Source organism: Myxocyprinus asiaticus, chromosome 4 (assembly GCF_019703515.2).
Source record: "Myxocyprinus asiaticus isolate MX2 ecotype Aquarium Trade chromosome 4, UBuf_Myxa_2, whole genome shotgun sequence".
Classification (NCBI taxonomy): domain Eukaryota; kingdom Metazoa; phylum Chordata; class Actinopteri; order Cypriniformes; family Catostomidae; genus Myxocyprinus; species Myxocyprinus asiaticus.
Window position 1 is genome coordinate 39,720,653 of NC_059347.1, and position 27,439 is coordinate 39,748,091.

General features: G+C 40.1%; 1 protein-coding gene across 3 annotated transcripts; it reads left to right on the forward strand.

Moving 5' to 3' along the window:
• The first annotated feature begins 104 nt into the window (after positions 1–104).
• Positions 105–27,101, forward strand: snx19a (sorting nexin 19a). Of its 3 annotated transcripts, XR_007897066.1 has the most exons (13): positions 105–347; positions 615–2,222; positions 2,420–2,558; positions 2,768–2,868; positions 2,984–3,100; positions 3,271–3,359; positions 6,550–6,643; positions 6,830–6,977; positions 7,295–7,418; positions 24,069–24,253; positions 24,626–24,740; positions 25,359–25,446; positions 25,606–25,754. XR_007897066.1 is itself a non-coding variant. In XM_051696474.1 (12 exons), exons 2-12 carry the CDS (start codon positions 636–638, stop codon positions 25,733–25,735), a joined length of 2,802 nt encoding a protein of 933 aa, XP_051552434.1. In that variant the 5' UTR covers positions 105–347; positions 615–635; the 3' UTR covers positions 25,736–27,101. The 3 variants fall into 3 exon arrangements, 1 of the variants encoding a protein (XP_051552434.1); XR_007897067.1 differs by lacking the exons at positions 24,626–24,740; positions 25,359–25,446; positions 25,606–25,754 and adding exons at positions 17,179–17,319; positions 17,590–17,735 and having other exon boundaries at positions 24,069–24,210; XM_051696474.1 differs by lacking the exon at positions 24,626–24,740 and having other exon boundaries at positions 25,606–27,101.
• The last annotated feature ends 338 nt before the right edge of the window (positions 27,102–27,439 follow it).

Sequence of the window (27,439 nt, forward strand, 5' to 3'; positions counted from 1 at the left end):
ATAATTTATTGTTCACAGTAGAACTTCACTCCAGCTGCGGTAGAGGGCGACATTGAGTCAGATTTTGACGGTTCAAGTGTAGTCTGTGGTAGACAGGTTGTTAGATGATAATCTTATTACTGTGAAAGAGATTAGACCGACCACATTAGCAACGAGATACAATGCATCTCAGAACAAATACCGTTCTTAGTGAACATATTATTATACTGAGCATCTCATCATAGACAGCGTTTTCGGCATATCTAAACTGAATGATGTGTCAATCAAGGACAGTTTAAAGATCATCAGGGACTGTGACCTCTGTTTTACTCAAAACTGTAAACTACCTCTCATACCTGTCTGAAACAGTAAGTGTTTTTCCATTAGTAAGGTGTGCTTCATGTAATTCATGACATGTAATTTGCTTGATTATACTAATAATGCAATTCATGGCAAAACAAAACATTTTTAAAGATGTTATAAAGAGATCTTGTTTATTTGCTACATCAACCTTAACTGTCCTTTATGTTGGGATGTAAAAACTTGTTGATTAAAATATAGTTTATGTCATTTATTTATCATTTACTTGACTCTTTAATAATTTTTGTCATCATTCCATCCCTTTCCAATTTAAGAGCTCAGAATTGTGGAAAAACATGCCTGGTCTTAATAATGCTGGTCCAAATCCATGGACTTTCTCTGAGTTACTGGGACAGAGGAGCATTCTGGGAGTTGTAGTTCTGATTACATGGTTAGTTCTGTTCCACCTTCTGGTTAATGTGTGGCTGCTGTGCATCTTCACCAGCCTGTTGGTAGTGCTGGGTGGATGGCTCGGATCTCGTGTTGCCTTGGATGCCAACAGCCTCCTTCATTTGGAGCATTTTCTCCCCCTGGGTGAGTCCCCTCAAGCTCACACTTCCTCAGAAAGCGAGCAAAGACTGGACTGGGAGATTCAGAGTGCTGTTGATAAGGCTGTGCGGGACTTCGTGTCATCCTGGTACAGCAGTTTTGTTTCAAAGGGAGGTGATGAGTTTGAACGGGAGATGAGAAATGCCATGCTGGAGGCAGCTGCTGAATTAAAGCGAAGGGCAAGGCAGGTGGACAGGAGGGCTCTGGCCCAGAAGGTTCTTGAGCTTTTAGGATGCCATCTGCAGAGCTTCAGCCAAGCCAGGGAACTCCAACACACAATGCAAGAAGAGTCTGACCAGCCTCTCCCAAAGTTACAACCAGGCTGTGGCTCCGCACTGTGGATGTTTTACAGTAAGGCTGACTTGCCTCACCCTGCCCTGGCTACTCCAACTAATCAGCTCAGCTACTCTAGAGCACTGGTAGATCTCCTTATGCATGTCCTTATTCCCCACTCTCACCTAGAAACACGGACAGGTCGATACATGGTGGTAGAGCTCATTACTTGTAATGTTCTTCTGCCCCTAGTGGCAAGAATATCCAATCCAGATTGGTTAAACCAGACCATTGTGGATGTGTTCACCAAGTCCACTGACAAAGGGGAAACACTATATGTAAGTCCACAACAAATACCTTCAGCAGACCTGGAAGAATCCCATAGCAGCTTTTGGGATTGTGATGACCCAGTTACTTTTGACTGTCCAGAAACCTCCAGCATGCAGACAGCATGGTCTGTATCCACAGCCCCCATCCATGATTCTTCTGGATCAAGTTTCCAGAGTCAGTGGTCCTTTGATGAAAATAATCAAGGAAGAAGAAACTTAGGAATACTTTTCCCAGAGAGAATTTCCCAAAATACAGCTGAAATACTCAGATCTCCATACCGTACCAGCCGCCTCTACAGACACACAGACTGTGATGTTGAATCACCCTCGTCTGAAGGGATGAAGACATCTACTGAGTCTCTGAAACAAACTGACTCAGAAGAGGATAAAGTCGAGAACTTCTGTGACTGCATTTCTCCGTCAGACTTTTGTGGCCTAGCTTGTCTGGAGGAAGACACTTTTAGTCTTTTAGGAAAGTGTTTCAGGCAAAACATTTTAGTTTCAGAGCCTCCTTCATGGCATGAGAGTACTGCGGAGGAGTCTACAATTGGACCCTTGTCTCACACACCAAACTCCAACCCCGAAAGCTTTGGACTGGACCCATTTGTTTTTGAAAACCTGGGAAGTGTAGAAGGACCAGTAACTATTCAGAACCTGCAGATTACTGGGACTATCACAGCCAAAGAGCAAAAAAGCAACAGTAACAATCCTTATACTCTTTACACTGTAAAGGTAGGATTACCATACATACAAACACACTATTCAGAATTTTTTTTTTTAATTTTCGTGTTTAATTCGGCTTGATTTTTGTCAGAAAAGGAAATATAAATAATTGATTTCATGGAAAGCTAAAAGCTGATTTTGTTTGAAGACTTTTTACCTGTTTTACTAAATCATTACTGATTTAGTGTTTTTGTATGTTTTTGTAGTATGAAACTGCTGCAGATTCAGAGAGCTCGTCCTCTGATCAGCCTGTTGCAAATCACATGGTGAACCGGCGCTACAGTGAGTTCCTCAATCTGCAGACCCGTTTGGAGGAGAGGTCTGATCTAAAGAAGGTGATCAAAAGTAAGATCATTTTAAACTTCTTCAAGTGATTTTAAAAGTTGCCTGCATGATGTAATTAACAAGTAGCCTTATACAAAGCAAACCATGTAAACGTAAACCTTTTAATACCTATAAATATGCTGCGTTGACATGACACTTTTATAAAGATGACATTTATATAGATTTTCATATAGATTTTATCCGCATTAAAAAGTGTGCTCATATTTAAGATGTCAAAGGTCCAAAGAAACTGTTCCCAGACCTTCCCTTCAGCAACCTAGACTTAGATAAAGTGGAAGCCAGGAGAACCCAACTGGAATCATTCCTCAGGGTAAGAGATTTTCAGTCACTGATTAAAATAGAAATTGGGCAGATGAATTGTGACTTTTATGCAAAAAGATGGACGTGGTTTGTCTGCCTCACATCTTCTTTTTCCACTCCTGTAGAAACTGTGCACTATCCAAGAGGTAGCTAATAGTGAGGAAGTACGTGAGTTCCTTGCCTTCAACACAGATGCTAGAACTGCTTTCCAGAAGAAGCCATCAAGTTCACGCATAGACAAGGTCATTCTGTGCTAAGAAGAGAAATGCTTTGGTTGGAATAATTGTAATGGTATTATCACAGAATAGAGAAAGATTGCTTTAGTTTTTAACTGCACCCAGAAGATTATCTCTGTGACATTTCTGTCTGTGTTTCTGTCTGTCACTTTGTATAATATTTTTCATATAATCAGATGGTAGAAAACATTGTGGACACTCTGAAGACAGCGTTCCCACGATCAGAACCCCAGAGCCCCACAGAGGAAGGAGACCCACAGAGGAAGTGAGAATGCATGACTCTTAGCTAACAAAAAAAGTAAAACATGCTCATTTAAAGTTGAAGTGTGTAACCTTTTCGAAGTTAAAATACTTTTTTCTATCCCATCTTATTATGCAAAGACAACTATAAGTAAGCCATCCTTAGGTCAATTTTATCATAAACGGTAAAAACGGTGTCTTTGTGTCGCTAAAAAACATAGCAACTGCAACATTAGTCGCTTCCACGCATGAGCCTTTTCTAGAAAATTAACTGTTATTTTCAGTTTAGAGGTCATGTGTGAACACGACCCAATCGAAAATACTGGTACATTTTTCACTGGCTATTTCTCTGAATGACAAGTTGTAACAGAATCTGAAAAGTTCCGTTTTGATGCTACCGTATGTGTGAACACAGTCGTAATATTAACAGATTGAGCATGTTTGAGGACAGGATGCGCTGATGTGAGATGAAGATAAACATATTTTATATTTTAGAACTGACTACAGTGGAAATCTCATAGGGTGGGTTGCACCAACCCGGATTAATCTTAAATTTAGATTAAATAAAGGTTTATCTGATAATTCTGTTGCACTAAACTTTAAGCCTTGTCTAAAAATAATCAGGGTTAAAGTTTAACCATCAATTTGATCCTGATTTAAATTTCACAGTTAATCAGAATTAACTTTAATCCTGTTGCTCCAATACTTCAAACTCTTATTTAAATCTCAGGGATTAACTTTAAACTTGCAGCTGAGGTGGTTTAAATAAAAAACGGACCTACAATTAAACATGATTGACTAGGTAAACGAACAGTCAGTGTTCCGTCAGCCCTCTGAGAGATGTCTATCATATTATTTATGTTTATTATGGTCCAAGATCTTGGGCCTTTGACCACGATGTGTGCTTTCAAATTCGGGGTGCGAGTGTGGCGGCTCGTCTCGGTGGCAGCGCGATTACCTGCTTCCCCATCCTTTACATGCGGAGACACGGGACAGAGACGGGTCTCTTGAAGAGAAGCGAGAGGAGAGCGTTATTCAGCATTTAACGAGAGTGGTAACAAGCAACGGGTGATCATTATCGCACCCCTCCTCTCTACTCATTTCAGTAGGTAGCCAGAGCTGTTAATTTCTTGCCACAATAGTGGGGCAGACGAGGGGAGGTGGTCAATCAGAGACCCATGTGGTCCTTTTTTCTTAAATTATGTTGCCATATTTTAAAGCTTGTGGCATTGTGCACACTGCTGCGACATTTTCTTAACTTGCTTGATTGGCCTGAGTACTAATGATCTACAGCCAGGGTTGGGAGGGTTACTTTTGAAATGTATTCCACTACAAATTACAGAATACATGCTGTAAAATGTAATTTGTAACATATTCCGTTAGATTACTCAAGGTCAGTAATATATTCTAAATACTTTGGATTACTTCTTAAGCACTGGTAGATTTTTTCACTTGTTTTGACTATTATAACTCTGCCAGTACAGTATGACAAAATACACATATTAAAAATACTCTGAAAAACCTAAAAAATCTTATGCAGTGTTGTTTCTAAAACAAGATCAATCTAATTGATCTTGTTTTAAGGATTTTTAGATATTTTTACAGGAAAACAATACAAAAATTATTATCAAGAATAAGATTTTTGCCCTAATATCAAAGGTCTTATTAGAAAAAAATTAATTATGATCCAACGTGAATTTTCTCGAAAAAAAAAAAATATGATCGTGCCTGGTAACATGTGCATGTAAAATGGCTTGAAATAGCATTTTAGCTTAATGTAAAGCTGACAATTTACACAAGGTTTATTTCTATTTCTTCTGCTCCAAACTTACTTCAAACTTACTTCCCTGTCTGCTCGTATGAATGTAACACATCATAAGAAAGTGTTTCACTGCTGTTCAAATGCACTTTGGATTGCATCATTTATATGTATAAATGTTTTCCATCTGAAAGGACTAAATATTAAATGAAACAAATGACAATAAAATGCAAAGTAATCTCTTCAGTAATCAAAATACTTTTTGAATGTAACTGTATTCTAATTACCAATTATTTAAATTGTAACTGTAGTGGAATACAGTTACCAATATTTTGTATTTTAAATACGTAATCCTGTTACATGTAATCTGTTACTCCCCAACCCTGTCTACAGCTAGGCTCAGAATCCATCATGGTGGACAAAATTTATCGCAGATGAAGGTTTTAAATCACAGGTTAAAAGATGAATCTCTGATTTGTTAAACCGTATTTAAAATTAAGTGGTCCAACACTCAGATTAAAATAAAACTTAGATCAACAAACTCTGGATTAGCTCTAAACTCTACTTAATTTAATCTTTATTGGTGCAACCCACCCATAGTGTATGATGCTCCACGACTGAAATCTGAAGTCATATGGTGAGCAGCCAATGGAAATCAACCGCGTGTGGCCAGGACACTGGACCACAAAGAAATGGAGATGGTGAACAAGCGCTCAAAGTGGAGAAAACATTTAGCACCACTCACCTTCAACTCACATCTCCGTCATTCCACCCAAGACTGCTCACAAATGTGCTCAGCCTGTTTCTATTGAGACTCGGAACATAAAATTAGAAACATCAATGGCAGCGCTCCTGTACTTCCATGTTTGTTTACATCTTTCATGCGTCTCCTAGAACGAGTGCGTGTGTTCCATGTGAGTTTGTGATCGGATCGACTTGAGAGCCGGAGTGACCCGTAGTAGTTTAATGTGTGATACCCAGTTTTTGTCTGTAGCCATTTATTTACATAATCGGTAAGTGTGTGATACCTAGTATTTTTAGATAATGTTCATAGAAGTGGTGTAGTGTAATCCAGCCTAAAAGCGCCTCTCTCTCTTAAAAAATAACTAACTACATCTCAGAGTTTACTGGCATTTTGCTGCTGATGTGTGAATGGTTACTAAATGGAAAAAAAGACAGAAACCGTTGCTTGTGTGAATAGCAGATGTGGTACATTTACCAGTAAAGGCAATCCAACAATTTCACTGCAATTTACCAGGTTGCATGTGTGAATGCATTGCATAGCTATTGACTCAACCAATGGCTTGACTTTGGGGCGGGACTTTGTTTAATAGATTTTTATTTTTACAATTCCATGTACTGGCATTAGGGGCACAGAAATTACACAGCTTTAAATTCCTGTTGCTTTTTTGTTTTATTATTATTATTATTTTGACAAATTTCTTTCAAATTTCAGGCCCCGTCTGAGATTCTCTAGTAAAATAGCTCCTACTCTCAATGTCCCGGACCTGCAACCTAAAGTGGCATACTCTTTCAGGGAACGCTGCTCTGTAAGTCCTCCATATCAAACAAAGCCACAAAAATAACCATGTACGATCTTCAAATTTTCATCCATGCAAAATCCACACATAAATGAACATTGCCTAATTAAATGTTGGTGTACTGTCCTGAATGCAGTACTTAATAAATATTCCATGCATCAATGCTAAAACATTTATTTCCATCTCTTTCTGTAGGTTCTCAGAGGTCTCTCGCTGTCAGGTCTGGAGGGGTTTGTAGAGGAACAGGAGAGGCATGTGGACTGTGGCTCCAAGAGTCACTCTGCAAAGGGAAGACTTCTGAAAGAAGAGCGGAGACCTACAGAAAAGAGAGCAAGAGGAACAGGTATTTCAGCCAAAAACTTTAGAAGCCAGAGCTGAAGACATTTTAAAGATTGAAAATGGCCTTTATTTAACTTGGAAAGACATGGGTCAATGCATGAGTTCAAATAATGCAGAACAGGAGAGGGCAGTATGACTCAATTACAAAGTACATTAAGTAAATTCAAGAGAGACTGAAAATGCATGTGAATCTACTTTCTCTGACAGAACTTGTTTTAGTTTTAATTTTCTTTTGTGAGATCAAAACATTTATGTGATGCAGCAGAATTGTGACCTATTTCATATAGTTGTTTGTGAATCTCTGTGTTTGTGATGGTGCAGACACAGCCCTGGCAGACATCGCTCTAAATATCTTGTGTTTGCTGATGAAGAACCAGTGGAGCTGGCTGTGTACAGAAAACATCCAAAAGACCATAAGACTGCTCTTTGGCACTTTTATTGAAAGGTAGTACACACCTGTACACTCAGCTGAAAACCACACTGTGGCTGCAGTAGTTTAGAGTGAGGTGCTGCTAATGTACAGTACAGTCTGATTAGTTCCAGTATGTACAGGGTTTGAATGAATGAATTAGTTCTGTCTCCATTTATTCATCTGTTCAATCATTTGATTGTTTATTTGTCTATTCAGTCATTCGATTAAACTTTTTTCAGTTTTGACTAATTCAAGGGAATTAGACAATTTTACCTACCCTGTGTGTTCTTGGAATTAAAGGGATAGTTCATCCAAAAATGAAAATTCAGTCATTGTTTACTCCCTGTGTTGTTATAACCCAATATGGCTTTCTTTCTTTTTCTTAACACAAAGGGAGAAATTGTGAAAAAATGTTGTGCTCAGTGATTTCATACAATGGCAGTTTGTGGTGACCACCTCTTCAAGCTTCAAAAGGATGCAAAAACATAATTCAGAAGTCTAATAAATATATTAAGCATAAAATAAGTTTTGGTGAGAAACAAAACGAAGTCTAATGCATTATTTAGTGAAACTGTTGACCGACCATTGCTCTCTTCTGCATGTTCATGAGACTGCACAAAACCAGTAGCTCACGCAGTCCTTTGGAGAAATGAGGCATTCAAGCAAAAACTTGTTTTTATTATCTAAAAACAGGTCCACCACAGTGATACTAAAGAACAGAACACAGCTGCACACAAACCAGAGAACCTAACTTACAAAACATGTCTGAAGAGTTTGTAGTCGAAGAATAGATGCATTTATATGCAAAGCCTTATTTATTTTTTTAGCCGGAGTACTCAGTCAAACTGAGAGAGATAGGCTGCATCCGAAAACGTAATCAGTTAACGGCTTAACCGACAGTGTTTATGAATGAATGGAACTCTTAAGGGAACTGGTCTCAGGACAGTTTGAAGAGCACCTTATTTTAATCCTACCTCTGTATACAGCCTCCAAAGGCAGCATATTCCAGTTTCTGGATGCAGCCATAGACAGGGGCTGAAGGCAGCCACAGACACACCGTTTCCTAACCTGATGGCAAATGGCACACAATTCAGACAGAGGTTCAGAATGGAGAACAGGTGACAGACATTCCTGCCTACTCTGACTCTCTATTTGATTGAGTACTCTGGTTAAAAAAAATAAGGCTGGGCATATAAATGCATCTATTCTTGGACTACAGACATGTTTGTTTGTTCGGTTCTCTGGTTTGTGTGTAGCTGTGTTCTGTACTTTAGTATCACTGTGGCAGACCTGTTTTTAGATAAATGCTTTTTGCTTTAGATGCACTTTTTCGCTTGAATGCCCCATTTCACCAGCGGGCTACGTGAGCTACTGGTCTCATGCAGTCTCATGAATGTGCAGAGGAGAGCAACGGTCGTTCAACAGTTTCACTAAATAATACATTAGAATTAGGTTTTTCGCACCAAACCTTATCATATGTTTTCATAACAATCATGAGTCTCATGGAATTTATTAGACTTCTGGATTATGCTGTAGCTTGAAGAGGTGGTCACAATACACTGCCATTGTATGAAATTATTGAGCACAACATTTTTTCACAATTTTTCCCTTTGTGTTAAGAAAAAGAAAGAAAGTCATATTGGGTTATAACAACACAGAGGTGAGTAAACAATGACTGAATTTTCCTTTTTGGGTGAACTATCCCTTTAAGTGTAAAACACTTACAGTAATTAACAAGTCATCACTTGACTTTGCTGGCCAAGAAACTTAAACAGAAGAAACTTTAACTTTGAGTGATAAGTACACTTGTTCATTAAAACACTTTTAAGTTTATAAATGGCCCAAAGCAAAATCAAGCCATTAAATGTTGTGATGGTAATTAACCTGGCATCATTACATTGTTCTATCATGTTTGCTTTTGAAACAAAATTCAGATTTTGTGACAATGTTGTTCTCAGATATGCAGTTTTTTCAAGGACATCAATCCTTTTCAGATTGAATATTATTTCACAAAAACCTTTTAATGAACTGATCTATGAGGGAAAAAACATTTAACAGCAGGGTCATGTTCAAACTGTTTAAAACAAAATTACGGGAAATTACACAACATAGCGTTTAATTGAATTCATAACTGAACACTGTTTTGACTTTTGGCTGAAGCTGGTCATCGCTATCTTTCATTAAACATTATTTATTCATTCTTCTGTTTAAGTCTCCATCAGACATGAACTCATTAACATCCCTCGAAGCATGGAAAGCAAGGCTTCTCATGTCTGAATTTTCATAAGTGTCTGTGCTGTGCTTGACCCAATTAGAAGTAATAGAGGGGCAAAGCAGGGAAAGGTGATTGGACTGCAGCAGGGCTGAGTGATAACTGGCCAGTGAGCTATTCAGCGGGATTGCATCTGGTTTGAAAGCCTTGCGTCATTTGTGTGGGCCAGACATATGTAAGCTGTCATAAGAAGTTAGAGAAGTGGTGGTGAAAGAATAGCAGGATGTTGTGAGAAGACCTCACAGGCCACTGTGCCTGGTTTGCTGTATGGTTCCAAGATTAATTAGTCTTTTAGTTTACTGATCTGTATTTATCAGAAATAAGGCAACAGTCTCAGCATCCTGCAAGCTCAATGACAGATTGTTATAACAAGGTATCTGGTGTACACACACACACACACACAAAACAAAACAAATTGTTCTATGGCATGTTAGATAAATGGGAGGGGACTTAAAATAATTATTTTGCCACAAAGCCACTCTGCACAGTTAAACCACAGGGTGCTGTGGGTCAGTGGCAGCTGGTGCTTTTCAAGCATGGGAAAGTACAGACTATTGTTTCAGGTGTCTGCAATGTTGCTTACAAAAGCTGCTCAAACTACTACGCAAACAGCGAACATTTCTTAACAAACATTATCAGCTAAGATCACATCTGTCATTGCGATACAATTTTCAGTAGGCAAAATAACAGATTATGAAAGCTGGAAAAAATGTTATGTCAGATTACAAATAACTGTGCATTTATCTCCGAGCTGCCGAACACTCTGAACTCAATTGCGGTGCTTGTACATTTCATTAGCTGTCAACCACGTACATCATTGTTTCTATCACTGGCCATTTGTTGCAAAGTCCTGCATGTTTGAAAGCACGACCTATCTTCATATAGAGAAGCCGGGCTTCCAGGCAGGACAAAAATTTATAGATTGAAAGCTTAATGTGCAATAGCCAGTCAGATGTAGATCTGATGCAAATAGCGCAACCTTATCTCCCATAGACTCCCAAAGTCCAAACTCCCAAAGGACCCAAAGTGACGTGTTTCGAGACTCTTGTCTAATGAACATAGATCTTTTGAGCCATTGACACGAATGGTACAGGTATCTTCCATAGGCTCTATTGGCTGTGTGTTCACTAACGTCTTTGGGCATATTTGTGTTGAAAAAGTGGATTGAGTTACTCGAACAAACAGCGCGATAGTGATGTGAGATATTTGTAAATTTTTTTTTTTTTAATTTTCAGTAAAATATATAATTACACAAAGAGTGATATGTAATTTATATAGGTATAAATTACTTGGACGTACTGTATATTAAACTTGTCATTAAACTTGAATTTCTTATGGAATTTCAGGTAGTCTTAAAGCAATCGCCACTGCTGTAGGGATCCAAAATTTCAGCCATCAAGAACAAGTTGTTCTTGCCTGTCAGCTGGGAATCTGTATTTTCTCAGCTTGAAAAAATGTTCTACTTTAAACAAGATCACACCTGAGGGATGTGTTATACCCATGCATGTGGGTGTGTTCACACATCCTGTGAGCTTGTGTCCTCTCTTGAGGATAACAGGATTTTTACAGCATGTGCTGTTGCTTCCCCATAATTCCTCACTCCATGTGTCTGCATGTGCCTGATAATGTTTGTTTGCACGCACAGTGAACAATTCTTCATTAGTGCTTTGAGCAGACTTCTCATATCCAAAAATACTTTTGGCTGCAATGGATCGTGCTATTTCTGTGCCACTAGCGCCACTAAACAAAAATTGCAACAAAAACAAAAACCACATTGTTTTCCAACAGTCTTCCGAATACACCTCCCGTCTGCTGATTGTCATGTGTATTTTGTTGATTCATGTCTTTTATTTTGAAAAGTTTAGTTCCTGTTCCCTTGTCATGTGATTTCATGTTTATGTTTAGTTTAGTTTAGTTCACATGTAGTTAGGGTTTTGGATTTCACTTTTGTAAATAAACTGCACTTGGGTTCTCTCATCTTCACATCATCGTCTTCGTCTTCATCATTGCCATTGCCAGCAGCCAGCACACGTTACAGAATACTTGACCGAAGGAGAATCATCAGAGGAATCGTCCCCTGGAGGAGTACGTAGAGGACTTTTGCGCTCTGGCCAGCCAGGTAGATTTTAATGTGGTCGCCTTCAAGGATATTTTTAGGGTGGGGTTATGTGAGCGATCTCCTCCTTGATGCCTGGTGGTTGCAGTTCCCTCAGCCTGGCTCAATATATCGACCTCGCCCTACAGATCATTGGTTCCACGTTCACTGTGGGGGAGGCAGATGCTGAGCCAGAGGTCCACGTCATAGCCGCCGCCGAGCCAGAGTTCCACGACATGGCCGCCGCCGTGCCAAAGTTTCACGTCATGGCCGCCAAACCAGAGATTCATGTCATGGCCGCCAAGCCAGAGTTCCTCATCATGGTTGCTGAGCTAGCGCCATCTTTTGCCCCGAATCATCAGCCTGCTCCATGCCATGTCACAACTACGCCTCAGCCCGCTCCATGCTACGTCACAGCAATGCCTCAGCCCGCTCCATGCCACGTCACAGCAATGCTTCAGCCCGCTCCATGCCATGTCACAGCAATGCCTCAGCTCACTTCATGCCACGTCACAGCAACGCTTCAGCCTGCTCCATGCCACATCACAGCCACACCTGAGCATTTGGACCTGGAGATGGTTCCCACCCTTATACCCACCCTTAGTTCTCCTGAGCAGGCAAGGGGAACTTTCGGCCCTCCGACCCCGCCTGGACCCTCCGAGCCCTGGACTACGCCTTGGCCTGTCGGTCCCTCGACATTGCCTCAGCTTGGCGTTCCCTCGGCTCCACTGCGGTCCTTCAGCCTGTCGGCTTTGCCGGGGTCCCTCATCCCTCCGGCTCCTCCTTGGTCTGTTGGTCACTTGGCTCCGCTTTGGCTCTCCAATCCTCTGTCTGTGCCTCGTCCCTCCGATCTGTCAGCTCCACTGGGGACCTTCTTCCCTACGGCTCCACCTTGGTCTTCAGTCCCACTGGCTCCACCTCAGTCTTCCAATCCCCCAGCTCCGCCTTGCTCTTCCGAGCCTCCAGCACCGCCTTGGTCCTCCCTGCCATCGGCTCCACCCTGGCCCTTCGAGTCTTCGGCTACTCTCCGGGCACCATGGCTCTGCCCCTCGAGCCTCTCATGGCTCCGCCCCTCGAGCCTCTCATGGCTCCACCCCCCACTGACTTTGCCCTGGTCCAATGCCCCTCGCCCTTTCTCGCCACGCCACGCCCCACGCCTCAAGACACCCCTCCCCCCAGCACCCTACAGAACTTTGAATTTATGTCATGTTTTAATGTGTTTATGTGTTGGGGCGTCGGGAGCCGCCCCTTAGTGGGGGGGATATGTCATGTGTATTTTGTTGATTCATGTCTTTTATTTTGAAATGTTTAGTTCCTGTTCCCTTGTCATGTGATTTCATGTTTATGTTTAGTTTAGTTTAGTTCACGTGTAGTTAGGGTTTTGGATTTCACTTTTGTAATTTGAAGTCCCAGAAGTCATTGCAGCACCATGGTGGCAGACGAAGGACATTTATCCTGTTTTCCCTCAAGAGTTTCTTGCTGTCAGCTTGCAAAAGTCTTATGGCTTGTGAGTGCAGCATACTCCTTCAACATTTGTTGTTTTGTTGGCCATCAAGTAATGAACATGTGGAGGAAATGAGTGTTAAAAGACTTTATTCTTTTAATGCGTCACTAGTAGATGATAATAATGTTGTCACTGGTGAGTGATAATGCCAGTAGTTTTCTTACTAGCTACAGATGTGCTGGGACTGGCATTTGCACAACAAGAAGATCACATCTCAAAGCTCACAATAGATGCATTCTGTATCCTCCTGTCCTTCTGACTTCATTCTTCCAAGGTAGTGTGGCAAGACTGGTCTTCATCAAAATGCAAGTTGGTTCTCTGCATTGAGAAACACCCACAGTGTTTACAGTTTTTGAGAAAAGTAACCTACAAATGGCTTACTTATAGTTGTCTCTGCATATTAAGCTGGGATAAGAGAAAGCATTTAAACCGAAAAAGTTACACACTTCAGCTAAAGAATTATCTTGTTACTCTTTGAGTGCTCAGAGAGAATTAAACAATGACCAGATGCTAGTTCATTGTAGACATAATCATAAACGAAAGGACCCTTGTATCTTAGACATTTATTTAACATTTTGGATAAATGGCACCTAGGATGCAGATTTGTTGTCATAAAATATACAAATGGTAAACATTCCCTTTGTAAGCTATATGCTTTGCTATTTTGTGCTTCATTAAATAAGGTGGCCATGTGTCTGCAATTTTACTTCATGATGTAAAGGTCTTGTCTAGTCACTTTGAGCATGTGTTCCTCGCATTGCCGTATTTAGGTTTGGGATAAAGTTAGGATTTTGGCCCTAACCCTTATTCAGATGTGATACATGTAAGCCATTTTTTTTCCTGGAAGGTTAAATCTGGATGGGCCTTATTTCAGTTAAACATTGTGACAGTTGATGCCCCCCTTGTCTGTATGACATTACCAGAACAGGTGATAATTAGTGGGGCTAAAATCAGCATCAAAGCTATTTTCTACAAATGACATCGTCTTCCAGTTACTCTGGTATCTTTTTCCAACCAGGTGGGGGTGTTCATGTGGTTTGAGCTTAGTAAAATAAATGATGCTAAGCATATTAGGATCAATGCAATTTTAAAGGATTTTTTTCCTGTAAAAGCAGCACACAGAATGTTTTGGTGTTAAATTTGGGGTGAGGTGTAGTTTAGGCTGCCGGATTTTAAATGTGTGAAATGTTGATGCAGAGGTCATAAAAGGTTATTCACTCAGTTTGCTTCACTGGTTACTGTTTTGAAGGATAAGGTAATGGAGAACATGAATAGCTGATAGAGATCAGCCAGATTTCCATTATGCTTCTGATGCAACCTGTGCATCTTGACATTGTGCTTTATTTCATGCCCACATTCATATATCAACAGAACTGCTGATAAAAGTATATGCAAACATTGCATTTGTTTCTGAATGAACACCTCAGAGCTGCAGCATCAGCCCTTTCAGGGTAGGCTGTGAGGTTTAATCCCCCATAAAATTATTGTCAGGAAGGGGCAGTCATTTTAATTTATGTCAAGTTATTTCCATAAAGTCTAAACTTGCTTCTGTTTATTAGTCCAATTGTCCAATTGTAGAGATTTTCTACAGGACACATGAGGCGTTTATGTCTTCAATCACTTCTGTCTCCATCTGGTAAACATTTGACTGTCAAGTACAAACTTCAGCACAGCATGCAGAGGGACCTGGAGTTCCGGAAATTTGTAATAATATGGAAACAGGCAACAAATATTCAAGCTTCACTGAAACTTCCCTCTCCATCCTGTCTCCTTAAAGCCAAGACAGGGTTGGCCAGGCATATGACAAGGCTGCAACAATGTGCTAAAAGATCGCAAAGGCACGCAGGGCAGTGTTTCTCCAACAGCCATTTTAAGAGCTTTGGCATGAGGGATTTTGACTTAAAAGGTATGACTGTGGTTAGATAAGAGGTAGTGTGTGTATGAGTGACAGGGTAAGAGAGGGCCTCTTTGGTCTAGTCTGTATGTTATTGTGTTGGCCTTGTTAAATTGTCAAAACTGTCAAAGCTCACAGGCACTTTATGACAGTCTGTTCATATGACTGCTCCTTCACATATATCATGTGATGAAACTGATTTCACCATTTGCCAGTAATGTGTTAGTTTTGTTTGGCAAGGCAATTTCAAACTGCTAGCGAGTGTGTGTATCCGTCTGGTTTTGTGCTGAATCATTGGTCCCTCAACAGCAATTTTTTTTTCAAGTGGATCAACTTTGTGAACATTGCCACACGATTATCATGAAAACACTCACACTAACAAACCGATGGTCATTCCAGAACTGTGGGGTTTCTGTAGTGCATAGCAAGAGAGGAATCTGGGAACTTATGGCTCTCTGTTGTTTAATGGATGTATTGGCATAGCTGGGGATGGAACAACTTCAAACAGGTTTATTATGTAACTGTCCTGGTCCATTTGTTACCTTCACTGTATACCTAATGTGTGTGGTGAGCCTTGGCTTTGCACTTGACTTTGCACATACTTTGATCAGTGGTCTTTTTGTGTGTCAACGCATAGTCTCCACTTTCTTTAGCAATGTCTTGCTGAACTTCTTACTGGTGTACAAACAGTAACATTAATTATTATAATGCTTATTGCTTTCACAGAACAACATGTGACATACAGTATGTATACTTAACAGTTAAAATTGTTTGGAATAATTATCAGAATAAACATTCTTTCTGCCACGTAATGAAGTTCATTTTTCATTATATTATCCTAAAGGGCCATTCTGACCAAACATGTTGCACTAAAATGCTAGACACTGTGCATTGGTTATAAAAGAACACAGGTGCCTCGAAACGTGTTTTAAAAGTTGACATTTCTTTTAACTTGATAAGGCATTAAAAACACTGCTATCCTGTGCGAGATGCTGAAAAACAGCAAGACAAGGAGCAAGAGTCAAAGACATCCACGTGTTTACATAGAAAGCAATTGACAGACAGAGGCAAACACTTAATTATTGTATCAATAAGGAATGTGTACTCATAGGTGTGGGTTTATAGTTATTTTACAAAGAAAAATTTTACAAAAACATTCAAAGAGTCAGAACTAGGTGTTTTATAATATGCATTATACAGCAGACAATCACATAATTATTACAAAAGTTATAAAACTTAAAGGTGCACTCAGTAACTTTTTGCTCATGTCATCTTGGACTTACAGTGACTTACAGCCATGATTAATTTAATCCAAGAGAGAAAGTGTCCAATAACAAGATGATTGAGCGAGTGGTATTCATGTTATTCTAAAATGGCAGCCCCCATGAGGGAACCGTCCCCCATGTAGAATAAAACAGCTTTTATAAGGTTACTGATATGACTAGAGTCCTCATCTCATGTGAGTGGTCATGAATTAATACATATATTTCAAAATTACAATTAATTTCTTTAGGAGTAAACCTTTTTTTGAATTACTGAGTGCACCTTTAATTGAAAAGTAAAACCTGATGCCTTCCTCAAAGTCTCAACAGTGATGGTTCATAGCTCATTCTTTCTGGGTCTTGAACCAGCAATGTGATTTCTTGCCTTGAGGTTTTAGCCAATGCACCACACCACCCCTCAAAATGAAGGGCAGACAGACTTGTAATTTTTTTTAGGTGAAATTTCACTCATCATTGAAAAAGTTGAACAGTTGGTTTAATATTGTGCAGTTACAGGCCTGCTAACAAATACACAAACGCCACTTTTGCAATTGTAAACATTAATGCCAACATGTACTACATACCAGACAAACAAAATGCTCCAATCCTTTGTCAGCAGGGTGCCGGACTAGAATAGAATGTCCCACTCAAAATGAAAGGCAAATGTGAGCAGGGAATGTGCTAAATGTTCTTGCTGTTTACACTGACATTACCATGAATCACTGGGTTTTGATGCATTGGCCTTTTTGATTTCTGTGTTGTCTAGATCCTGTTTCTGCTGGTAGATGGATTTGGAGATGTCAGTGTTAAATGCAGTGGTATAAACACCATGTTGGGTTGTGTATTTCTGCAGCAGACCACATGTCACCACAAGAACATCTTGGCTGAATTGATATTGTCTGCATATGTGGGTTTGCTTTCATTCATCTATATCTGGTCTGATTTTTTTATTTCATGTTGCATCATGCCAAGAAATGAAACCTTTTTCTATCTCTGAGTTTAATCATGTACTTAACCAAGTGTAACCATAAGTCTAGAGATAGGAAGATGATCACATTCTTTGTTTATTTCAATGTGACTGCCGAGTTTGAGTTTGTCTTAAACTGGGATTGAGGCCACTAAACAATTTGTGTTTTTTTTTTAAATAATTAATTCCTTGTTCTTTTCATTATGACAGGGTTTCGTCACTTATTAATATTAGGCCACTGTTGGCTGACCTTACTAAGCAGACACACTGATGATCTGCTCTGCTGGAAATAATTTTGGACAGATCTAGATGACGTACCACATGAACTCACTTACACAGTAAATATAAAATCCCAGGTCAGTTGAGCTCCACAGAGCCACATATACCAATAACTCAAGCAAATGTAGATTATTCTGTGCTCTGATGATCATTTATATAAAGGGCAAAAAGATCTTAGGTGGAAACTAATAAATATTATAAGGTTTGATATGCAATGCCTGATCTGAGTCTGAACCCAAGGGGATGCTCCTTAACCTTGTAGTTAGTACACTTTCTCTGGTTTCTTTCAAAAACGCAGAAGCAAATCATCAAAACAGTAAATCTCATTACCCCTACTGAATTTTACTCTATGTTGAAATTCATATGGACTCATAATGAGACTCTAGACAATACTCTAATAACAGAGTATACCGGCATTTTACCATCAGCTTATTGCTTTAAACTGGACCACAGGGGGGCAGTGCATATCATAAAGGTCAAGGCGGTTACATAATTGACATCTGAGACTTCTAAATTCAGAGTTCATTGAGTACTCAGTATTTCCTTTGTTCCAAATGTCTTAATCTAAATGTCAAATTGTCTTAGCTCAAAATGTGCCTTTCTTCAGACAGCTGTATATATATATATATATATATATATATATATATATATATATATATATATATATATATATATATATATTTTATTTTTTTTTTTTTTATTTTTTTTTTACAGACATTCTACATTTTCCTTCCAATCTGCAAAACAGGCTTCTTAAATCAGACAGGTGATCAAATCAAACTGATTTCAAATCAAACAAAGTAGCTCAGGTGTCCAAAACAGCAAATGGAAAGCTGTTCAGCCAATGGAGAAGTCAACTGAACAGACTTTAACAAAAGAGATGTTCAGTAGATCTTTGAGTCTCTTCCCTGTCTGAAGTCTCTGCCATGTTACTGAATGGTAGGACTTATGTACAGTTTTCACCATCATCCTGTCTCATCTACATTTTCGACTCTATCTACATTATTGCCTTGTACAAAGAGTGTAGTGGTCTGGAAAGGTTTAGATTTGCACTTATTAACAGCTATTACTAGTGTAGTTTTACAGTCTCTGGTGAACTTTACGTGGTGCATGTGTAACAGACAAAATCTGTATATAACAAAATTGGCCAACTAAAAGTGATTCCAAAACATGCTCTATTAGTGAAAGTACAGTATGTTAGACTACATATTTATTGGAACATATTTTGAATGTTTCAATATTTTACTAATATTTTACAATACTGCCACCATCAAATAAATTCATACTGAATACATGCATTTTCTATACAGTATGTGTACTTCCTTTGTAATCAACAAGTTTACCAGCTCTCTAGTATGAATAGATCAAAAAATGATCTTGACTTTGAATAAGGTAAACTTCAGTAAGGAGGTTGAAGTGTGGATAATGGATAGGAAGTGATTGGTTGGTAAAGAGATTTTCTTTCCTTTTGTTAAAAGAAACTAACACTTTCAGTAGTCTCTCTCTCTCAGACAGTGACAGGAGAACACATACTCTGCTGCTAAATCTATACAATCAGCCTTCTCTTCTAGAACATATGACAGTTTCTCTATATTACTCACTCTGCTGAATTCAGGCAAAATTTGTCCTATGAGTGTGAAGTATGTTTTTCTAATGGTCTTATATTTACTACACTGAGTGATGAAGTGAGCTCATCCTCTATAACTTCTTGAGTACAGTGTGAAGACTGTGCTGACTCTTCTGGGAAGGTTTTCCACTAGATGTTGAAACAAGGCAGCGGGGATTTGCTCTCATCCAGGCAGAACAGCATCAGTGAGGTCAGGCAGTAATGTTGGGTGATGGGGCCTGGCTAACAGTTGACAGGCATGACAATTCATCCCAAATGTGTTCATTGGGGTTCAGGTTTGGGCTTTGTGCAGGACAGTAAAGTTCTTCCACACCAGTCTCAGTAAACCATTTCTTTATTGACCTTGTTTTTTGCGCAGGGGAACAGAAAAGTGCCCCATTCTGCTAAAAATGTTTGTATAAGGAGATTGCATGGCTGTATACTTGATTTTATATATCTTTTAGTAATGAGTGCAGCTGGAATAGCCAAACCTGTTAGTCCACATACTTTTGGCCAAGCAGTGTAGGAAATCTTATTTGGATAATTTCATTATACAAAATTTGGGAGCAGTTGATTTCACTACTTAAATACAAAACTCTCTGTAATTGAATCTATGAGCATTTCTTAGATGTTCGGCCTTTGTTCAGTATATTGTACCTGTGGTCTAATGTACTTCCCAATCTCTCTCTCCATCCTAATGAATCCCTTCAGCAATATATGTTGTGATCAGGTCTGCTGAAGTGTGACCTATTCATCCATTCCTTATATTACAATGCTGGCCGCTATTTCTGGAGACCAGGCATGCAACCCTGGAGACCATTTTGGCTATGTCTCCCCCCCACACTGTCAATCAAACAGGAGTCATGCTAAAAGCACAGACAACACGTACACCCAGAGAAATGGAAAAATACAAAGATATGTTCAGCCAGCTGTTATCAGAACACTGGCCCCTCCTGACCCACCCCGTTTCTGAGGGCCTTCCATGCACTTGTGGAGTTTACTGTGTTTCCATTACATAAATTTAGAGGGTGTAAATCTGTGTTTGTGGTGAGGCTTGGTTTGCATAATATTAGCCTTGAGATTTAACGGAAAGCAACAGAGAGTGAAAGATAGAGGGAGTGATGACAGCCCCACTAGAGTGACAACAATAGGTTTATTGCCAAATGTGGTTGGCATTAAAGACACAATGTATCACAGCTTTAGACAGGAAGACTTACATGTAGATGTTGAAGTCTTTGTAGAGCTTTGCAGTCTGTTGCAACTGGATTTGTCATTTAGTTTGTAAGATCTCTAAATGAAGAATGTTAAAAGTTGCTGTCAATTTGTGTGATTAATTGAAAAATATCGCGTAAAAAAACAACACAATTAATCATGCCCCTAACCCCTACGTAAATTCCATAATGAGGAATGTTCCTACCATCGGAGCAATTCAAGCTTGATGTAGTACCTTGATGCAATAGGGGGCAGTCAGCTCAAGCTGTACAGGCAAAACACTTCACACTGAGCACAACAAAATGCAGTGATCTTGAGAAGCATTTTTTAAAGTTTCAAACTATGTTTTACACAAGTACTAAAGACACTTAAAACTAGTGAGACACAACCAAAGTAAGATGCTCCAAAAGCGTCCCTCTGTCACACGAGTATAGACTAACAATTAAAAATAGCGCAGATGGAAGCAAGCCAATAATAGTTATGTTCAATGATATGGAAATAAAATAAACAATATTTTGACTTTTTGTATTGTCTAAATGCTTTACTTGCCTATTAATTATTTAAGTTATCATATGCTAAATTATCTTTATTTGGGGGCCTTTCTCTGTAAGAATCGATAAACAGTTAATTGCAATCTGTTTGATTAATTGATCTGCACGTGATGTATTTCGTTCGATTTAAAATTTGAAATGATTAACAGCACAAATTCAAAAAAATTCAGAATCAATTCAAAAGTTTTAAACAGGCTTATTTGATTAGGCACACTCAAGTGCACAGATCATTTTATGTGCAGTGAAATGCTTAAAGGAAAAAGTATTGAAGTGGACAGGCCCTCATTGTAATTTAAAATGTTTTTGTAGAATTCTCAGGATTGCATAACTGCATCTGTGAGATATCATTTCAACACTCATATTGTGAAATGTTTTTTCAGTGCGTTTTTGACACTTTAAATATTCATGTGTGCCTTTATAGAGGAGACATCAATTTTATTAAAGTTTAAGCATGTGTAGGGACTAAAAAGGAAAGTCCACCATTGATATTAATAAATATATGTGTGTGGGGGCCTGGGTAGCTCAGCGAGTTGGAGTCATGAGTTCGAATCCAGGGCATGCTGAGTGACTCCAGCCAGGTCTCCTAAGCAACCAAATTGGCCTGGTTGCTAGGGAGTGTAGAGTCACATGGGGTAACCTCATGGTCACTATAATGTGGTTCTCGGTGGGGCACGTGGTGAGTTGTGCATGGATGCTGCAGAGAATAGCATGAAGCCTCCATGCGCTATGTCTCCGTGGTAATGCGCTCAGCAAGCCACGTGATAAGAGGCACAGATTGACGGTCTCAGACGCGGAGGCAACTGAGATTCGTTCTCTGCCACCTGGATTGAGGAGAGTCACTATGCCACCACGAGGACTTAGAGTGCATTGGGAATTGGGCATTCTAAATTGGGGAGAAAAAATAAATAAATGTGTGTAAATGTTTGTATGTGTTTGCCATGTCTGTTTTAGCTAATTTGCAGATGCTGTTGTGTTGCAGACAAAAGTTGAGCCAGAGCTATTAAGTTTTACCTAAAGATGCCAAATGCATGTGCGTTCGTCCTCTCACTCTTTGCTACGCTGCTGGATTCTTACGGCGCATATCAGCGGTCACCCTCACACGGTTGAGTGCTGTGTTTCCCCTGGGCACTTCAGCAGCCTGAGTCTGCAGGTGCTAAAAGAGTATATTAGAAAGAGTATATTTCCTTCTAAAAGAGCTCGCGCAAACGCTTGCCATCTTTTTAAAAATGTCCTTCCGCGTTTGCGCTACTGGATGTGGCCGTTATCTCTCCCCTCCGGATACCCATGAAATCTGCCTCGATTGTCTGGGGCGCCAGCACGCCGAGGCGGCTTTCGTGGAAGGGTTATGTTCTCATTGCTTCTTCATGAAGCAAGGAGCCACCGCGGCTGCTCCCCAACCTGGTCAGTCCTGGACTGACGCTCAGCCGGCCGGGTTGGCAAGCACCGCGGGTGATCTGGATGTGGACATGGGAGCGTTTCCGCCGGCTCAGCCCGCGGACCTCCCATCCCCCAGCACGCTCGTTCTGTCCGGACGAGCTGTCGAGCAATGCAGGCGGTCTGCCTCAGGGTGGGTTTAATGTGTCGTTCGTGGCTCGTGACGAGGATGAGTATTCGGTCGCGGCATCGGAGGGTGGGCTTCTGCTTTCGGAAGCAGACGACTCTTCTGAGCTCCCGCCCACAGGTGGTAGAGCACAGGATGAGTCGGACATTGAGATGGCAGCCGTGCTTGCCCAGGCGGCTGCAAACATTGGGCTGAAGTGGAACCCTCCACCCTGCTCTGAGCATTCGTGGCTGGATGATTGGTTTCTGGGCTCGGAGCGCAACTCACAGCGCAACTTCTTCCCGGAAGTGCACAAGGAGCTAACGAAGTCGTGGAAGGCACCTTTTACTGCCCGTACACGCTTTGTGGGCTCATCCACTCTGACCACCCTCGATGGCGGAGCGGCTAAGGGATATGTTGAGCTTCCCCAGGTAGAGCACGCCGTAGTGGTGCATTTATGCCCACAGGGCGCAGCCACCTGGCACGACCGACCAAGGCTCCCTTCCAAGGACTGTAAGTTCTCTTCCTCTTTATAAGGCCGTGGGTCAGGCCGCTTCTGCTCTGCACACCATGGCCATCCTGCAGGCCCACCAGGTCAAGGCGCTAAAAGACCTGCACGAGGGTAGGACCTGATGCAGGAACTGCACACTGCGACCGACCTCGCCTTACATGCGACAAAGGTCATGGCGCGCACCCTGGGGCGGACGATGTCCATGCTTGTGGTCCAAGAGCGGCACCTGTGGCTCAAACTTGCGGAGATGCGTGATGCTGAGAAAGTCTTTTTGGCGACACCGTCGAGGATTTTGCCCATCAGTTCTCGACGGTGAGAAATCAGACTGAGGCAATTAAACATATCCTGCCGCGGCGTGACCCGACCACCTTCAGGCCACCAAGGTCCCTCACCCCATCTGCTTCTCACCAGAGCCATTCTCCTGCAGTGCCGGCCCTGGCTCTTGTACCATCGGAGCCGGCTTCAGAGAAAAAGATCCTCCTGCGGGAAGTCGGCTCCACCTGCCCGTCAGTCGGCCCCCAAGAACCCCAGACGGGCTTTGAGGAAGTCCTGACATGGCCCGTCCAGGGATGAGGCAACCGCTCCTGACCGGATAGTTGAATGAAAACCCATTCACCATTCATCAATAGTCATTTATTTACCCTCATGTTATTCCAAACCCATATGACTTCCTTTTTTCTGTGAAACAAAGGCAGAATGTTAGTGACTGACAGCTTCAGTCACCATTCACTTTCAGTTTTTTTTTTTTTTTTTTTTGCATCTTTTTTCCACCCTCTCCATAGAATGAAAGTGAATTGTGACAGAATCTGAATCTGCTTTACATCTCCTTTTTTGTTGGCTAAATTTTCATTTTTGAGGGAACTATTCTTAATTATTTTATAGGCTACATGAAGCAAATATGGGTATTATGTTTTTTTTTTTTTTTTGTCTAGCAATTTCATTGGCAACCCCTTAGAAAGAGGGCTCATTCTCCGTTTCTGTCCTCCTCAGGTGGTTAGAGGTAAGCATAGCCCACCTGACCAGCGCCCCATACTGGGCGATTTATCTACAGGTTCTCCAGGAGGCAGTATGGCCCGGGTGTGAGCTGCCTGTTGGGCCACGGCCAGAAAGGAGCCCAGAGCAGAGAGAGAAAACGAGACTTCAGTGCCTGCATTACCTTATGCAACTGTTCCCAGGTCAGTTTATACCATAGATTTAGAATGACTTGAAGGGATGGGCCTGGAAATAAAGGGCATGGGGGAGCAATTTGCCTTTATTCCCATTTGGAAACATTTGAGCCAGCAACCATGTTATATCTACCATTGAATTGTCTTTAGTTGTATAATAGAGCTGTTCAGTTATGACGTCAATTTGTAGGCCAACCCGGAGGGCTAATTTGCCATGTGCTCCCTCTTGAATTTCTTTTTAGAATTGCAGTTTTCGATTTATGTTTTCGATTTATGAGTAAAATAAGTTCTATAGGAAGACTCGCAGACTTGAGTGAAATTTAAGATGACATTTATTTGATGAACATAAAACAGAAATGTAATGTCTCTCTTTGGCGTAAGCCCCATCTGGCGGTCCGAAGAAGTTGTACTCGGAACCATCATATCCTGCCGGAGATAGGAGGCAGGGGCGAGGAGCCTACCACCGTGAAGGACGGGACTCAACTGGTGGTTGTGGGTTGGTGGAGGTTGCCGTGTTAGCACACTGAAATGCAATGTGATAGATTGTAAGCAGACTTATAAAGCATTGGCTTACATGTGATTGGCTAGGAGTTACCTAGCTAATGGTGCGATGATGTACGGCTGCTGGTCTTCCCGCTAGAACTACGCTGCGCTTGTCTGTGCTTAACATTACATTAAGAGAATTTCTCATTTTGTTTTACAACATAAATTACAAATACTTATCATTCTACTCTAAATCTGCATCAGAATTCCCAAGGGGACCCATTGCTTGGAAATGCAAATTTTCTTCTGAGATTTTGACTACAGACTGAACAGCTTTATAGATGTGCACCAGTGAAGTACACTGATTCCATAAAAACAGATTGTTAAATAATAGTTCTAGCCATCTTTGACAGATCAGTCTTAGTTGTAACTGTTACTTCAAGAACTTTAATTCTTGTTGATATCATGTCCAAAACATAGTATTTCTAGGTGTTTTAAATAAAATATTTTGCGGTGAAAAAAACCCCCCATCAAGATGAAACTATTTGGAGCTCAAATTTCAATACAATGATCTCTGTTATTTATACCTGCCATACACAATCACAATTAATGTGTTTTGTGGGAATTATAGAGTTTCTTACGGACATGCTCGGCTCTGAGAAATGTAGCCTGGTTTGGGAGCATGTGCTGGAATCTTTACAGGACCCCAATATCAACAGGTATTTAAATCTAAACTCAGAGTTTCACAAGATCAAAACAACAATAAAAATTGACAATGAACTCTCTTAAGAATTTGTTGCACATATGAAGTTTATATGCAAATATAACAGGCATTGCCTTTCTAAATGTGAGCTCATGTGCTTTCTGGAACTTTGCAGGCACTTGGTTTACTGTATCTTTGACCTGCTGCTGGAGTTCCTAGTCCCAGAATTTTCTGAGGAGATGTTCCAGAGGTCCTTACTTCAGTGTCTACCAGGGGATGTAGAGAGAACACCATCAACTGTCTAAGGACACCGTGCTTCTTTCCTTCACTATGTTTTATCAGTCTGGCTTATCAGTTTGGCTGGCTTTGTGAATAGCTGTGTCACAAATTTTTAACAGGACATTTTTACATTCATATCCGATACTCTTACCCACTATATTTCAGATGGGTTTAGTGCAGTTATATTTCTTTGAATTTTAATATACATACAGTACCATCTTATCTCTTTATCTGATTGTAATCTCTCTCTTTCTCTAAGCAGGTCCTTGAAAGTCCTCACTTATGTTTTTTTCTGGTCTATCTGAATGAACTCTCACTACAGCTTTTTATCTTTCCCCAAAGCTTCTGTATCAGCAGATACTTTATCATCAGTCAAATCTGGCAATACCTGGGATGAAACAAATGAGACTTTTTTCTTAATCAAGGTCCCTTAATGCATACAGATTAACAATACTCAAATTGCACCTTTTCAGAGCATGATTTTCCTGGTAATATTATATGAGAAACCACAGAAGGCTCAAATTCTTCATGGACATAAATATCTGTAAAATATAAGATTTGTCATTGCTTTGAATTGACCTACTTTTTAATTGTTTAATTTGTACGGTTTGGAGACAAAACATAAAGACATACGTATGTGTCTATTGTCAAATTCCCTTATTTACAATCTGGTTATGATTCAGCAGGCCTTCCTAGATTTGTCTACTGGCCTTATTTGTGGAAATAATTGCTAAATAGATATATCTTTTTAGGATATTATTATCTCCTCTGTGTCTTTTTTTAAATGAACTAACAGCAGATGTTCTGTATTGAAGATCAATAGGTAATTGTTAGTTCATTATTGAATTTAGAATGGTATAAAAACTGTTTTTTGGAGAAAAATTGTAATTATTTTTTTATTTTTTTTATTTATTGTTTTATTGAACTGAACAATGATTGATGGAATTTTATGGTACATCAAGAACATAATGAAATACATATTCTGTACACCATGTTACCTTACTACAGTACTACTGTCTAATTTTGTTACTGCAGAAAATATATGTCACAAATATATCTTACTCTGGTAATGTGTTTAGGTACCACACTATGTAAACAATATAACAGGCATATTTTAAAGCTATTCTAAGAGTCCAAGACTGTCAATGGAGGATCACAATTGAGTCCAGGATTAGGTTTAATCTGTGTCTGGTTGCTGCTGCTGTGTTGCTCTCTGCTGATCTCCACATGACCTGGCCTTGCAAGTCTGGATACAGAGTTGGACCTTGTTTTAAATGTCTGTCAGAACCTGCAACTAAGGCCAAGTTTATGAAGGAAGCCAGTGGAGCAGAATTAGATTAAATTGTATTATTATTATTATTATTATTCTTGCATGGATAGCCATCAGATGTTTGATGCTATAATAAAATCCTTGTTATTAATTGGTTGGTTGATGTCTTAATACACATGCACACATTCCGAAAGCAATTTGTGTACTTGAAATAGATACAGGTTTTGAAGCCTAGCTGTATTTGCATGCTATATTTGCTGGAGTAATGACTGCATGGTAATAACAGGTGTACAGAGACTTGTGGAAAAATTCAAATTCAAACAACCATATGTAGAGCTGTCAACACCAAATGAAACAAATAGCCAGAACAAAACATGTGGACAAAACAAGAATTCAAACAAAAGTCAGGAAGATAAACTGTTATTTATATGCATTCCATTTATATTTACTCATTTTTGTG